The sequence below is a fragment of the Macaca mulatta genome, chromosome 6 (genome assembly GCF_049350105.2).
Source record: "Macaca mulatta isolate MMU2019108-1 chromosome 6, T2T-MMU8v2.0, whole genome shotgun sequence".
NCBI classification, from domain to species: Eukaryota; Metazoa; Chordata; class Mammalia; order Primates; family Cercopithecidae; genus Macaca; species Macaca mulatta.
The window spans coordinates 83,381,013-83,398,225 of record NC_133411.1 but is presented as its reverse complement, the minus strand read 5'-3'; the positions used below and the strand labels follow the sequence as shown (position 1 = coordinate 83,398,225).

Genomic DNA, 17,213 nt, shown 5'->3' with positions numbered 1-17,213 from the left:
ACTATGGGATAGCATAGACCAATGGTGTCCAATAAAAATGTAACACAAGCTGTATTTGTACTTTTACATTTTCTAGCAGTCACATTTAAAAAGTAAAATTATTAATGAGATAGTTTACATGGTCTGCAAAATCCAGAGTGTATTTTACACTTAACAGCACATTTGAGTTTGGACTAGTAACAGTTTAAGTGCTCAACAGCCACATGGAGCTGGTGGCTACCTTACTGGACAGTGCAGGCCTAAAGAATACCTATTCTAAATTTTCTTTTTAAACTTGTAATCAATTAGCAAGTCAATACAAATAAAATACAGAATTAGCTTTACTTACAACATGAATTTAAAGATCCAAATGTACTCAATATGTAGCAAAATTGTAGTTTTGCTAAAATTGAGTACTTCAGATTTGGCTTGATAATACATAAAAGTTTAAAGTACAAATTAATGGTAACTATCTTATTCCAAAATCTTAACTTGCCTGGTATAAGTCTTTTATTATTTATTGTACATTTATAGCTGATATGCCTTATAATAAATGAACAAATCTATTTTTCAATTAACAAAAATTATGTATTTTTATCATGTACAATATGAAGTTCTGAAATATGTACACAATGTAGAGTGGTTAAATTGAGTTAATTAACATGTACATTGCCTCAAATACTTATTTTTCTGTGGTAAGAAACTTAAAATTTGCTCTCAGCAGTTTTCAATAATACAATACATTGTTATTAACAACAGTCACCATGTTATACAATGGTCAAATCTATTATTTTAGCCTTAGAAAAAGCAAATAATTATTTTCCGTTTTTTTCCCTTGGTTTCTGACACACTCTCACTTTTCTTTCTACCTTACAGCAACATAAGGCAAATTCATATGCTCTTCTGTTATTTTATTAAATATGAGAGCATCTCACACAGCTTTTTTTTTTTTTTTTTTTTGAGATGGAGTCTCATTCTGTCTCTCAGGCTGGAGTGCAGTGACACAATCTCGGCTCGCTCTAACCTCCACTTCCCAGGTTCAAGAGATTCTCCTGCCTCAATCTCCCGAGTACCTGAGGCTACAGGCGTGAGCCACCACGTCCAGGTAATTTTTGTATTTTTAGTAGAGATGGGGTTTCATCATGTTGGCCAGGATGGTCTCGAGCTCTCGACCTCGTGATCCACCCACCTCACACACCTATCTTTAATAACAGCATAAATTCAGCTTGAAGACTGGCTAAACATTCACAGTGTGATAAATTATATACACTTTTAGCAATACAAATTCATCAAGAACAAGGGCAAGGAGCTGAAAAACCATGAGGAGCTTTTACATTATAAAATTATAGCAAAAAAGTTGCCTATCTGTATATACTCTTTAAAAAGCACTTGTATATTTATTACTTGCAGAACAACATATGCAGGGAAAGCTATTTGCCAGTACAGAACGTTAGATAGTCATTAAGTGAAAAGAAAGGAGGGCTTATTTACGGGCACTGAGGCACATATATGTATTTCAAATTATTTACTCCTATCTCCCCTACTGTCTTCCTTCCACATAACCTCCACCTACAAAAAGTGAGGCTCAAAAATATCTTTAAAAATAAAGAAAACAGATGAAGATACTCTCATGGCCTCACAGGTACCTTTTAGAATCCTCAGGAAATTCTCAAAATTCCAACAGAATTTTTCTTAAAGCTCGTCTTGAAATTCACATATTTTCAAAGAAGGATGGCTAAGATGAGTAGTTATGGGAGCGAAGCTGCACCACAATATCACAGAATGCTTTCCACCTCTATTCTCTAGTTTTTCAGGCAAGGCCATTTGAGGAGCCCTATATACTCTTCCTATTGTTAGTGAGAGGTGCTTTCACAAGCTAGCTTTCTTTTTTTTTTGAGATGGAGTCTGGCTCTGTTGCCCAGGCTGGAGTGCGGTGGCGCAATCTTGGCTCACTGCAACCCCCACCTCCCAGGTTCAAGTGATTCTCCTGTCTCAGCCTCCCAAGTAGCTCGGATTACAGGCATCTGCCACCACACTCAGCTAATTTTTGTATTTTTAGTAGAGACGGGGTTTCACCATGTTGGCCATGCTGGTCTTGAACTCCTGATCTCAGGTAATCTGCCTGCCTTGGCCTCCCAAACTGTTGGGATTACAGGCATGAGCCACTACACCCAGCCTACAACCTAGCCTTTCAAACAGTTAAACCGCTAGTAACAAGCACTAGCCATTAAAACAGAGATCTTGAAAGCAAACAGAAAACTCATTTCTAGTATTTAAGTCACATACTCTTCTATTCCTAAGTATTGTCCACAAAAAAACAGAAGAACAAAAACAAATCAAATAGAGAACAGAAAAAATCCAACAGAATCCTAATTCCTTATGTGAACTTTAGAATTTAGTATCAAGTAATTTTTCTTTTGTTAAGAAAAACTGGCTGGCACAGTGGCTCACGTCTACAATTCCAGCACTTGGGGAGGCCAAGGTAGGCAGATCACTTGAGCTCAGGAGGTCGGGGATGCAGTGAGCCATGATGGCACCACTGCACTCAACCTGGGTGACAGAGCAAGACCCTGTTAGGACAGGACAGAAGGATAGGATAGGACAGGACAGGACAGGACAGGGATAGGAAGGGATAGGAGAGGAAAGGACAGGACAGGAAACCATGAGATAAAATTTCAAGAGTAAGATACCAAATAGTTGCCACAGTTGATAAAATGTCAATAAAACAAACAAGCCTCCTTTCTTACCTATAAACCACCAAACTTATCTGTTTAGAGAGTAGAAATAAAGAACACTGATACCTTTTTATATTTTCCTTCTTTCAATTTAACATTGTATCATTGTAAGCATTTTTGGGGTTCCCCTTAGTCTTTACAAGTACCATCTGAAAGCCTACATAATACTTTTTTCAGTTAAATGTAATTATCACTTTCTTAACCATTGTCTTGCAGGCCATTTAAACTCTCACTCCATAGTTGTCAACAATGGATTTTTTTTTTTTGTAATGTTTTCCTGGCTGGGTGCAGTGGCTCACGCCTCTAATCCCAGCACTTTCGGAGGCAGAGGTGGGTGGATCACCTGAGGTCAGGAGTTCAAGACCAGCCTGACCACATGGAGAAGCCCTGTGTCTACTAAAATTACAAAAAAAAATTAGCTGAGCACGTTGGTGCATGCCTGTAATCCCAGCTACTTGGGAGACTAAGGCAGGAGAATCGCTCAAACCTGGGAGGTGGAGGTTGCGGTAAGCCAAGATCATGCCATTGTACTCCAGCCTGGGCAACAAGAAAGAAACTTCATCTCAAAAAAAAAAAAAAGTTGAACCTGTATCTATGTCTACCTGTAAACTGTGTTTATCTTTTATTATGAATTGTGCATTGACATCAACTTATCAACTGAAGATTTGAATTCTTCTTCCAAACTATACAACACGAGATATTTTATCTGCCCTAAATCTGTCTCCTTCAAATTTTAAGAAATGCTTTCTATTTCTAGTGACAGAGTTTATGACAAAGTCCATGTTTGCTCCATCTAAACTTTCCTTAGATGTTATCTTAATGGGCATGTTTGAAATACAGAGTTATTGAATGATTTTCAGTTTCATAAAAAATTTTGTCTTAATTATCATGTTATCACCATTATGTAAAGTTTTAAAATTATAAAGACATTACCTTTTCCTCATTTGTTGCAGAAGAATCTGGATCTTTTCTTTTCTTCTTCAATTTTTTATCTTTACTTTGTTTTGTGCTAGAAGTCTGATAAGGTTGCAAATCTACTCGAGAATGAAACTGGTAACGACCACTTTCCACATCACAATAGTAATAAATTCCAGTGGAAGGATCATAATACAGTTGATTTTCCTTTGAAAGTCAAGGAAAAAAAAATTCTAAATTCATCGAAGATAAAATAAACTTAACGAAAATGCCAAATATATTCAAATATAGTAAATATTTCTTTGAACAACTATAGTATTTTCAGAAGACAATGAATTAAAGATAACAGAATAAAAAATGCTTTAATCTTCCAAAATACTTTACCATTCAATAGCTGATCTAATTTTCCTAGTGTGAGAAACAAGTAAATCTAAATATTAAATTGAATCATATAAAACTGTCAATACTTGATCATTTTTATCTGAGAAACAGAAATTTTGTATGGTTCCACTTAATACATTAACAAAAATTGACAATACTTTTGAAGGCATGAAAACTAAAGCATGCATAAGAAAAAGCTGACCATATGAGAGCAGTTCTAGACTCTTTATTCTTAATGACTGCACAATAATGGTGTGGCAGTATAAACCCCTAAACCCTCCTCTTAATGTCATAAAACAAAGATTTGTCTTTTGATGTTCATTACTTAAAATCAGTGAAAAAAATTTTGAAAATAAAGTTCATGCATACCAAAAAATAACATTCTGTATAATGCAATCAATAAACAACTGTCTCCACCAATTAATTAATTCTATAGTAAATAGGACAAGCAACCATGCAAAAATGAATTTGGCAAATTACAGATTTAAAAGCCAGAAAGTTAAAATTAGGTAATCACCTGCATTTATGATATACTGGCCAGTACTCTAAAACCAGTACTTAATTGAACAGTCTATATTTTATTTACATCCTAAATCCATGCAGACCAGACCTGGAAACATCTTTGATGTACTGAGATTGAGCAACTAAAACTCCCTGAAAAAGAATAATTTATTTTTCTAACTATTGACACTTGCAATTTATTGTCTTTAATCCCTCCATTTTGCAGATCTCTTACAAAAATATTTAGATTTCTCACCATCTTTCTCTTAACTAAGAAACTGAATGGAGGCTTTCCAATCTTTATTTCTAGTAATAATGGAACTTTTATAATTCAAACCTTTTTAATCTGTTTGTCAGTCCCAAATATAGACATTTTCAAAATATTAAAAAAAAATTTTACTAAAATAATAAAAATGGCAACACAATGAAGTTCCTAATTTACTCAGAAATATAACCTGCAGAATGTAACTAACCATTTACAGAACAACAGATATCAAGAGAAAAGATACAGAAATGAAGGCAGAAGATTGACAAAGACTAATGTCTACCTGAAACTGTTGTTTTCCTAGAAACTAAACAATAACTACTCCCTTTGGATAAGTGTTTAAACATTAATTTTCTGGTTATTTATTAGCATTGTCAATTAGCATCCTCCTTATGAAAGAAAACCCTCTCTGTATAAGGACTTACAGTTTACCATATGCAGATTGACAAACTAACGAAACCTCTTATGTTAATTGAGATATTTCGTATGACACTATGTTCTCTAGATAAGTTAACAATAGTTGCAGTAACAGGAATGATGAACATCAACTCCACTTTTGTGCACCACATTCTATAATTCCTCAGAGAACCAGATTACATTACTAGATTCTTGAGTTTGAGGTATGTGACTGAGTTCTATCATTGTCATCAAATCTGGAATGAAATACAATTAAGTATTAGACTTCAACAGCTATAACACTGTATTGTAAATCAAGAACTTTATTTTCTGGTTCTATCCTAGTCAGTGGTCCATTATATTTTAGATCCCATATGAATTCCCTAGTTCTCACTGTTAACATATTGATTTTTGTTTGTTTTTGAGACAGGGTCTCACTCTGTCACCTAGGCTGGAGGGCAGTGGTACAATCATGGCTCACGGCAGCCTCCATCTTCCCAGCTCAAGCGATGCTCCCACATCAGCCTCCTGAGTAGCTGGGACTACAAGGTGAGCCACTACAGCCGGCTGACTTTTAAAATTTTTTATAGAAAGAGTCTCACTGTGTTGCCCAGGCTGGTCTTGCACTCTTGACTCAAGCAATTCTCCTGCCTCAGCCTCCTGAAGTGCTAGGATTACAAGGAGTGAGCCACCATGCCTAGCCAACAGATTGACTTTTTTAAAGTGAAACAGTTAAAAGACACAGAATATAAAACACTGGCTAATAATAAACACACTACTAAGAATTCAAGAAAGAAGTCTCCTTATGTGGCCTAAAATGAATTCATAAAGTATTTGAAATAATTTTTAAAATTCTTACCTCAAACCTAAAATTAACCTTACTTCTCTATTAATTCTATGAAAAAAAAATTAGTTTAGGTTCTAAAATATTTACAATGTAGTTAACTATCTGCTTTTATTAACAAAAGCTCTAATACCTTAGATGTTATTTTTATACAAAAAGACTTCTCCAAAACATTATCTATAATAATCACAATAAACAACCTTATTTTAAAAACTTAGAAGTGTAGCACCATAAGCTATTTTAGAATTCTTCTGTCAAATAGTTTTGAGTCAAATATAATTTTTAAATGCAGATTTTGGCTTTCTTACTTCGGCTTAGGGTTTAATATTTGATATCAGGCACTAAGTATGTATCATACAGTATTAAAGGTCTGAAATGGAATTTGAGACCAGCCTGGCCAACATGGTGAAACCCTGACTCTACTAAAAATACAAAAAATTAGCTGTGTGTGGTGGTGCACGCCTGTAATCCCAGCTACTTGGGATGCTGAGGCATAAGAATCACTTGAACCTGGGAAGTGAAAGTTGCAGTGAGCTGAGATCGCACCACTGCACTCCAGCCAGGGTGACAGAGGAAGACTCTGCCTCAAAAAAAAAAAAAAAAAAAAAAAAAAAAGGATCTGAGATACTTACAGAATCATAATAGAAACCAGTGCTGTGGTCAAAATACAGTCCAGTATTTTCATCATAACTAAATCCAGTCTGTGACACAGCCGCTTCTGCTGCAGCTCTCAAACTTTCAGCTAATGATGAACCTTCTAAGGATGTATCTTCTGTTGCTAATGCAGATGCTGGTTCCTATAAAAGATACAGTCACGCCAAATAAGACAAAAGCTTCTGTATATCAATTAAAAAGCTGGCTGAACTCAAGACTTGAGACTATGTTTAAGTAATGACTTCAATTACTACAATGGAAAAGGATGTCTATCAATTATGATTTGAACCACTTTTTAGAACATTTACTAGTGTGTCAGTAACTTCAACTTTGACCCAGTTTTGAAGGCAGTAAAAATGAGTGACAATTATTCGAGAATAAATGTATGATGCCACAGAGAAGCCATCCACAAAACACAGACTCTGAAATATTGACTAAGACAAAGATCTAGGTTCTTCAATAATTATATGTTCAATTGGAAAAAAAACTTCAAAAAGACAAATGAAGGAGAAAACCATAGATTAAATGAGGTATGTCAAACACAATAGGGATCCTGATTCAAACAAACTATAAAAACAAATTTACAGATTCAGGGAAATTTGAACAGTGGCAGGGTATCTGACATAAAGGAACATTAAAATTTTTTTAGGTGTAAATGTGGTATTGTTGTCCACAGTTCTTTCATTGAGTCAAAATATTTGGACAAATTTTGTTTTAGATTACGTATATCATACAATTTTGGAACACAATGTAGCAGGAAAACCACTACACATATGAACAAGTTCTACTTTTGGTTTTTGAAAAACTATAATATTCTTTGCACATAATATTCTTTACACATAAGAATGTTTACAACGCTTGTATATGCTGTGACAGACCAAAGAAGTCTATCTTTCCACATAACAACAAAGAAGGACAGGTTCTTGGGCACGAACAGTTTCATGTTTCGCATTTTATTACCTGTGAATTTGAGGCAAAATGGTCCACTTGTCTACATTTAACATTTTCTGTTTTATCAGTACCAGGGTAAGCATCATTTTCTATTTGTAAATGGTCTTTAGAATTCAAAGTAGAAGTTTCGATATCTTGATCTTGTTGATCTGACAGTTCAGTCACTTTACCTGGAAGACTAACATCATTGTAGTATGTCTGATAATAATAATCTGTAGCAAAAAAATTTAAGTAAAATCATATCATATTAGAATAATGTATATAAAAAGGACTTAATTACAAAATAATGGCATTTAAACACAAAAAGCAAATACTTCAAATAAATCATGATTTTTACAACTGTACAAATTTTAAAAGATTAAAACAGATGGTACAAATAAATCTGCATAAGTGTGTATCTCTGACTCTAATGTCTCCTTCAGGACCCTAGCTGTCAGTTAAAAAGAAAAAAAAAGGTAAGTTGGTTACATTTTCCACAGCAAGAGTAAAATAAAAATAGGTAGATAGGTTGTATTCTATTTAAAAAACTTAACTCTTAACTTCTAACCGGATACCTTAATATTGTTGCTTATCAATTTAACTTCTAACCGAATACCTTAATATTGTTGCTTATCAATTGATAAAGAAATAAAGGCAAGGAATTAGGGTTTTTTTCTTTTTTTTTTTTTTTTTTTTTTTGTCAAATTTATCTCCCCATGCAGACTTTTTAAAACATATCATACAGATAAGTAAGCTTAGCACTATTGCTGTGTTTAGCAATTTAGCCAAATTATGTCCTCAATGAAGTAAGGCAAAACTTAATAGGAAAGATGATTTCTTCTTGTGACGCACACATATTAAAACTCAGTATCTCAACTATTTTGCCTCATAACACTCATGAGGCCATGGTGGTAGGCCCACCATTCCCACAAGGGTGAGAGAACTGACACTATACACAATTCTAATTAGAACACATCAACAAGAAAACAAATGCCCCTGGTCACAAGGAAGGCAGATACGGAAGTAGATGGCTAACTGCGTGCCAAAAATTACTCAGTGAATGTGTCACTGAAAACATTAGCAACATTATAGAAATCACAGGAATGACAATACATTTCTACTTTTTCCTCCAGAAGAACAAACTGATTACCTGAAAATACCAGATCATATGGAGAGACGTCAAAAGCATTAACAATTCTCATTTACCTTGATCTTAGTTTATTTTAAATTTAAAGAAAATTAAACATTAGCATGATTTGAATATAACAGCATTAGCATATCCTCACTATAAGCGAAATACCTGAGATTGACCAAGGAGCATGGTTCTCTGTTTGTACTTCTACATCAGACTTTTTATTATCTTCATTTCTCCCACGTTGGAGTATTTTACTGAGTTCTTCCACCTGAGAGAAAACAAGGCTTTAGGAAAAAGAAATCATGTAATGATCTAATAATATATATACCAATCTCCCGCTGTTACAAATAATTGTTTTTCTTGATAAAAGTTTTAGAGAAATGTCAAGAGCAGCAAGTTTACCTTTCAGAAAAGCTAAAATTACTATTTTACTTTTTACATTTAAAAGACGTTTTCATTCCTAATCTCTCTTATTAAATGTCCAAATATCTCCTCCAAAAATCAAATAATGACACTTTGTGAACAGGGTCCTTTATTTCTAACAAATAAGATTGTTTTTATGTTAATATTTTAAAGTCAGCAGTTCTTTCTAAATAATTCAAAAATCTAAAAATTACAAATTCTCATCCCTACTGAATTATCTAATATTCATTTGGTATTCTCCATTTGGAATTAACTATCCACTTGAATATGTTAATGCCACTTACAAGCTTTAATACACATTTTTTCATTAAACAGTAGTCCTATAATTAACTGTAGCACAAGACAACAGGGAAGGTGACTGCCTGAGAGCGGCATCTGTCCTCCATGTATTTCACACACTAAAATACCCTTAAAAGGATGCTACTACATAGGACAGAGAAAGTGTGTGGAAGTGCCCAAAAGCAGGTAACATGCTGCCTCAGTCAATGTACCTCAGCCTGAGAGGACCTCAATGTGAGACAATGTCTACTACATACATGAAACCAAGTAAAAAACAAGCTTTTAAATACTTATTTAATGATACAAAGAGCTTAAACAGAGAAAGGCAATAAAACTGATTATATACAGATTATCCGTGCACTTCATGAGTTATCCAATCTGTTGCTAATGCTAGGGCAGGAACTACAGTGAGGGAAGCAAGACACTGATCATGAAAAATTTGACGCCCTCCTGTCATTCAGCAAGTACAGGCTCCATAGCTGGGAATTAGTGCCCCATTAAATTCCTTGCCCTAGGAGCCTGATTGCCTTGCCCTAAATCCTGGCTCTGGCTACTGTCTGTTACTATGAATTAGATTACTTAGTATCTACTACCTGCTGGGCACTATACTTGATGCTTTGGATAACATCTCATTAATTCACAAAACCACCTGAAATATTCGTTGCCCTAACCCCAATTTTACACATAAAATATCAGACGAGACAAAGTAATTTGCACAAGGCTATTCTGGGGTCTTGTACAAACCCTATATGTACTATGGTTCTCCAGTTATCATTAATTCTCAAGCAAAACTTTTTAACTGCTCCAGATAAGACATATTCAGTAATTTGGAACGACAGTTAATCAAATCCACCCTCTCTCCAACCAAGGGAGGCTGACCAGGAGAGTAAGGAGTTATCACTATCCAAAGTAGAGTCAAGACTTTGCACGAGATTAAATTTTTAATACTGAACTAAAATGGAGGCATGTGGAAGACAGATGCTCCTCTTAGGCAATTACCTGCAGAAGTTCGCTTCTGCTGCAGTTTAGTCAGAGAACTACTATTTTTTTAAGTGTATTAAAGCTTATAAGAGGCATTAACATATTTAATAATTAAATCCACGTGGAGAACACTGAATGATATTAGATAATATGAATGGGAATTAACAGTTTTTAAATTTTCTAATTCTTTAGGGAGAATTGCTGACCTCCCGAAATATTAGCATAAAAACATTATTTTCTGTAAGAAATAAAGGATCTGTTCACAAAGTCCCATTATTTAGTCTGATTTATCAAATTAACAGTTAACACCAAAATGCTGGCTCTTTGAAGATTAGCAAAAAATGTTTTAGAATCTCTAACACAAGCAGTACTTCAACAACTTAGAATTATAAAGCCCTTTTCAAAAGGCTGTCATTTTAAAAAGGCTGTCATATTTTGCTCCCCTCTTTTTTTTTTTTTTTTTTTTTGAGACGGAGTCTCGCTTTGTCGCCCAGGCTGGAATGCAGTGGCACGATCTCAGCTCACTGCAAGCTCCGCCTCCCGGGTTCACGCCATTCTCCTGCCTCAGCCTCCCGAGTAGCTGGGACTACAGGCGCCCGCCACCACGCCCAGCTAATTTTTTTTCTTGTAGTTTTAGTAGAGACGGGGTTTCACTGTGTTAGCCAGGATGGTCTCTATCTTCTGACCTCGTGATCCCCCGCCTCAGCCTCCCAAAGTGCTGGGATTACAAGCGTGAGCCACCGCGCCCTACCTTCTCCCCATATTTTTTTTTACCGTACTTGTATGCTCCTACACAGTTACACACCGTAGGTGTTCAAATTGACTAAACAAAAACTTTCCAATGTCATGATGTCAAAAACTCTATGTAACGGTCATACAAAGTCATTGCAACTCAGCAGTTATTTTCATAGTCCGTTTGGTAAAACATAAAGAAGTTTGATGACGTTTTAGTGTTCGGCCTATATACTGGTTTTAGGAAACGTACCAATAAATTATGAAGAACTAGACAACCGTCAAATTGAAACTAGTTACTATGTGGAAATAATGTGTTGGCAGAGAATGCCTGCCAACAAAGTGGAAAAAAAAATATTATGCTCTTGGTTTTTGAGATAGAGTCGCACTCTGTCGCCCTGGCTGGAGTGCAGTGGCACGATCTCGGCTCACTGCAAGCTCCACCTCCCAGGTTCAAGCAATTCTCCTGCCTCAGCCTCCCGAGTAGCTGGGATTCCAGGAGCCCGCCGCCAGGCCTGGCTAATTTTTGTACTTTAGTGGAGACGGGGTTTCACCATGTTGGCCAGACTGGTCTCAAACTCCTGACCTGGTGATCTGCCCGCCTCGGCCTCCCAGGGTGCTGGGATTACAGACGTGAACTACCGCGCCCAAACAAGGTTTTTTGTTTTTAATGCGACAGTTTAAGTATTAACATTTGTCCCTACTATCTTGAAAACGAAATAAGCTGCTTAACGTCTCCAACAAAAGCAGTTATACATCTTCCCTACTTCCACAAGAAAGCCCAAGTAAACGCCCCCGAAGAGCAACCTTACACAGGTATAGCGTTCAAAAGTTTGTAAAATTGTTTACTCGTGTTTTACTCCACCTTCACAACTGTGAGCTATCATTCCCATTTAATGGGGAACTGAGGCTCGGTATAAGCTTACACATCCAGTGAATGGCAACGATGGGATTCTGACTCAAGTTCAACGTTTTAATAAACTCAAATGTGCTCTACAGTAAATGCGCCTACTGACAATGGGAAATGGGATGCTGGGGCAAGCGAGAATGAAGACTATGTAGTCACAGTACTTAAGTTCAATTCACGCCAGTCGCGAGACATAGATTTAAAAAGTAACCTGAACTCAGCTTTGCTCCTGATGTACTTGGAATTGTAACTGCGCTGAACTTTTACTTATTTATATTTCAAGTACTCTACAGTTCTGAGCCCCTGCCAAGGACCCCTTTCGAGGCCATCAGGGGCTTCGAAAGCCTCGCCTCGGGCTGGATGGGGCGCGGGGCTAAGGTGGACCGCGCACCTGCGTGCGGAGCTCCTGGTTGTTGCTTTCTGCGTTCTGGTACAGCCGTTCTGTGTGATGCAGCAGCTTCTCGATCTCCCGCACCTGCCGCTTGCAGCTCCGCAGTTCACGTTCCAACTTCTCCACCTTCCGCCTTAGCTGGGCCAGCTCAGGCTCAGGGGAGGTGGGCGGCGGCGGGGACGGCGCCTCCGAGGCCATGAGGTCCGGCGCGAGACTGCTCGTTGCCGCGGAGGGGCTGCGTTCAGGCCGAAACGGACGCCGGCGGACCCAGAGGCCACGGGAGCGCGCGGGCAGCGAAAGGTAGCCTCACACCCGGCCGGCCGCGGTGGCCCCTGGCCATGACGCCCTGAAACTCACTTGTAGCCGAACGGGGCTGCGGGCGACGAGCAAGGGACTGAGGATGGCCCCTGCCCGATGTGCGCGGCCTGGAAACCGGAAAACTTTCCTGGAAACTACCTTCTCCAGCTACAGAAACAGAGGGAGGAGCGTGGGATAAGGAACCCGGAAACCAGCGTCCAGAAAACCAGGGGCCAGAAGCGCTCCGGCAGCTCCCCAGTTGAGCCGGAAACTACGGCGCCAGCGGTAGGCGGGGCCAAGACGGAACAGGAAGCGACGGAAAGCAGTAAGGACCGATAGTGTGCGTGCGGACGTCTAGCCTGCGGTACCTGAGGGCGTGGAGAGCTGTTGGCAATGTGGCTACCGAAGCCTTAGAGTGATAGGGAGGCTTGCAGCCTCTGGTCTCAGACATTTGCACTTGCTGATGTTCTTTGAACAAACTTTTAGTATAGTATGCATTTCCTATCTCCTTGTTTTACAAATAAGAACAGAGTACCCCAGTAATGTTTTGTGGGGACTATAATGCTCTACTTACCTATGTCAACTGAAGAATGAGGAGGCTGATAAATTTAGAAAAGGGCTTTATTTCTCATGAAGGGTTACAGCCTGCAGGGTGGCCATCCTGACAGGTTTCGAGGCATAGCCTCTGGTCAGAAGCTGAGAACAAGACACTTGGAAGGAAGGGCAAAGGGAACAGAAATTTATGCTGAGCAGGGTGGCCAAATATATTCAATGAGCTGTAGGAGGATTCATGAATATTTATGAAAGGAGAAACATGCACATGCACAATTAAGCTTAAGCTTCCTGCCTCTCTGTGGGACCCATATTCAAAGAATGGTGGTGTTAGCATGATCCCAGTGTGACGTTTTCATCCTCTGACGTCAAATGGCAAAGCAGAGGAGATGAAAACCCTCACTGTGAGTCCCTTGTAGATTGGCCAGAATTGCTCTGTGGTTGGTGGTCTCTTATCAGGAAGGAATGCTGGTTGGTGTGAAATCAGCCCAACTGTCCTATAGAACTGATGTTTATGGTTTCTTTTGAATAAACCTGGAAACTTACCCTCCCAGTCTTAAAACTTCAGAAAGTTACATTTGTCTTATCTGAGTTCCTTTCTTGGGAAACCAACCATGAGGCCTCCCAGATAGTATCAAGGAACTGAAACTTACCAGATCACTGCATCTGGACAATGAGGCACCATATCCCTCACCCATTATGATTCCCTAACCAGCCACATGCTGCCTGTTGAACAAGTCCTCATCCTTACTGCTTACTACTTCCTATTTTCCCACATGTAGTCACATTTCTCCCTTGCCATATAAACCCCTAATTTTAGTTGGTTGAGTAGATGAATTTGAGACTGATTTCCTATTCTCCTTGGCTGCAGCACCCAAATAGAGCCTTCTTCCCTGGCAATACTCCTTGTCTCAATGACTGGCTTTCTTTTTTTTTTTTTTTAATGTAAAAGTTAAACTTTATTATTATTATTATTTTTATTATTATTATACTTTAAGTTATAGGGTACATGGGCATAACGTGCAGGTTTGTTACATATGTATACTTGTGCCATGTTGCTGTGCTGCACTCATCAACTCGTCAGCACCCATCAACTCGAATGACTGGCTTTCTATGTAGTGTGCAATGGATCTGTTCAGTCAGTTGAGGGGCTCAGAATTTTACTTTTATTTCTAATTTAGTCATTCTGCTGGTTCCTAAGTTTAGACCCCCTGGGAAAATAGAGCAAGTACATTAGGTCTGAGCCGCAAAAAGGAGCATCCCTGGTGGGAAAATAAGAGAGAGACAATATTCTGTGGAACAGGGGAGAAAAATGCTCTGGTTTGGTGCATTTATTTGGTCTTTTGTCTGCATGACCCTGGCATTGGTTCGCCAATATTTAAACTGATGAGAGCTTCTTTGGAACACACTTCCTTCCTTTGCCAACGTCATTTAGAATTAGATCATGAGCTCAGAGTCCTGGGCCTGAGATTCATGGAGGTCAGCAGCTGTGTCATGCAGATGCTCCTCTCTCAGGGCTCAGCACAGTGCCTGTCACAGAGCAGTATCCATAAGTGCTGAACACAGCTGAACAAGATAATCCTGTTTGGTGTCTTAGATCAGTGGCCACTTCCATTAACTGTATTTTCTTATTTTTTGTATTATTGATGCTCTGGCATCTGGGGTCTCCATGACCAGGGAGATACCCCCTCCAAGGGTTAGCTAATTTCTAGACATAGCAAACAACTCACCCAGCATGCCACCCACTGATCATCTACCTTCTTTATCAGACTGTTACACTCCATGCCAATATTCCCCTGCCCTCATCACTCCAGGGCCAAGTACCAGACAACTAGGAACAACTCCTACATCTCAGATCCCGCTGAAATTATGCAAACTAAACCTGCTTACCCTGACTTGTCCATTCCTTCCTGCAAAAATCACATAATGTTTTTTGCCATATTTCCTCCCACTCCTTCTGCCTCCTTTTGGACCTTGGTGCTTCTCCACATTGCCTTGTGTGGCTTGGTGTGCATCCTCCTCTTGGGCTGGGTGAATAATAAACTATCTTTTTAATAGCAGATCATCTCCTGATCTGTTGGCCTCACTATAACTAAATAATAATAAAATCTAAATTTTAAAACATGGCTCTGTATGTATTTTTGTCTTGTGCTCTGCCACTAGATCATTCGTAAACAGTGAGCTTTCCAGCAGAGACCTGCCCTCTGTAGGTCCTGTACACATTCCTCCTTAGGCCTGAAGAGCTCTTTACAAGGCATTGTATCTGGAAACATAGAGATTCTACCTTATTGTCATGTCAAGAGTAACCCTCAAGCCATCAAAGGAAATTTAGTGAGAAGACATGGTATGTCCCCTGTGATGTAGAAAAAAGATGTATTGAAAAAATTCTGACTTCCCTTTATGCATTATGACTCCACCAATGAACATATTGACGTCTTTTTTAAAAGATGCTATTTTCTACTTTCTCCACCTTTGGGGGATAAGAAAATCCATAAATACCATTTGAAAGGTATCTTTAAGATGGTATTTCAGTTTTTAGTAATTAACTGGAGAATAAGTAAGCTTATTAACCGCTACTTCAAGCAGTGATCCTCTTATTTGTCTTAATCTATTCAAGGCTAAGTTATCTTTACCTTGTAATACCAGTCTGTACCTTACCTCTGACCATTAGAAAAGAATGACTTTTTTTTTTAGAAAAAGTCTTGAATATCAGGAATTGCATTAAGATACTAGTATCAGAGGTGGTCTATAGTGGCTTATTAAACAAATTAGGGTGTTATCCTGTTACAGAGCCTAAAGAGGGGCAGTCCACGGCCAGTGACTCCACAGTTCTTCAGGGACCCAGGCTCGGTATGTCTTTCTGCTCTGCTATTTTCGGAGCATGTTTCCAGAGCCTCCAGGTTGATCCATGGTGCAAGATGGCAGGGGGTGAAAGGAATTTCCCAAAGCCCCACCCAGTGGTTCCTGTCTATGTATCAATGGTCACCCCTTGCTGCAAGTGGGGCTGGAAATTATGTGTATATGTGTGTTTTTCTAAGCTAGACATGTTATTCTCCTAATAATATAGGGATTCTACAAGTGAGGAAGAAGGGCAAAATTCATGTTGAGTAGGTAAATAGCAGTATTTGCCACACCTAGTTTTCAGATCTAAGAGGTACTTAGCATAGTGGGCAGAGGCGCTGCCCTAAAGAAGCATTCAACTTGACACCCTTCACGATTTGATTTTGTTTTGTAATGTTTTTTTCCCACATCCTTTCCAATAAATTATATGAACCATTTTTGTACTTTTTGCCATTATGAATATAATGAGGTATTTCCTTGCTGTTTTAATTGATGCTCCTCTGATTACTAGAGAATCTCATGCATTTGTTGAAATATATGTATGTTGAAATGGCTATATGTCCTTTCCTTTCTGTGAATTGCCTATCCATATCTTTTTTCCCATTTCTTTCTTGTTATTTTGCAGTTCTTTATATAAGCAAGGTATTGCTTCTTTATGAGTTTTAGATATTACAGATATCTTCTCCCAGTTTGTCATATATCTGTTAGCTTTGTCCAGTGTTCTTTGTTAACCAGGAATTCTTAATTTGTATGTAGTGAAATCAGTCTTTATTTTATTTTACTTTTTAAAATTTTATTTGGCTTTACAGTTTAGGGTTTCATGAAGATTTTCCTTACCCCAAGTCATATTTTCTTCTATTGATCTTATAATTTAAACTTTCGCATTTGTTCTCTATTCCAACGGGGGGGTATTCAGACATGACCTAGTTTTCTCAAGACCATCCCCTTTGCATTGCTTTGTAGTACCACCATCATCTTCCATCAGGTTCCCATCTTTATATGTGGGTCTAGTTCTGAGCTTGCCATTCTTTTCCGTTTGTCTATTAGTCTGCTCCCATGCTGGAGCCATTCTGTT

The 17,213-nt window shown here is 38.1% G+C and overlaps 1 protein-coding gene across 1 annotated transcript in view; it reads right to left on the bottom strand.

Annotated features, from left to right (window-relative positions):
- Positions 1 to 13,010, bottom strand: part of AGGF1 (angiogenic factor with G-patch and FHA domains 1) — a 31,828-nt gene extending 18,818 nt beyond the window's left edge. Inside the window, 5 exon segments of the mRNA NM_001261037.1 lie at positions 3,648 to 3,836; positions 6,649 to 6,813; positions 7,631 to 7,833; positions 8,901 to 9,003; positions 12,449 to 13,010. Of these exon segments, the coding sequence (NP_001247966.1) occupies positions 3,648 to 3,836; positions 6,649 to 6,813; positions 7,631 to 7,833; positions 8,901 to 9,003; positions 12,449 to 12,646 (858 nt within the window). The 5' untranslated portion in view covers positions 12,647 to 13,010.
- Positions 13,011 to 17,213: the final 4,203 nt, after the last annotated feature.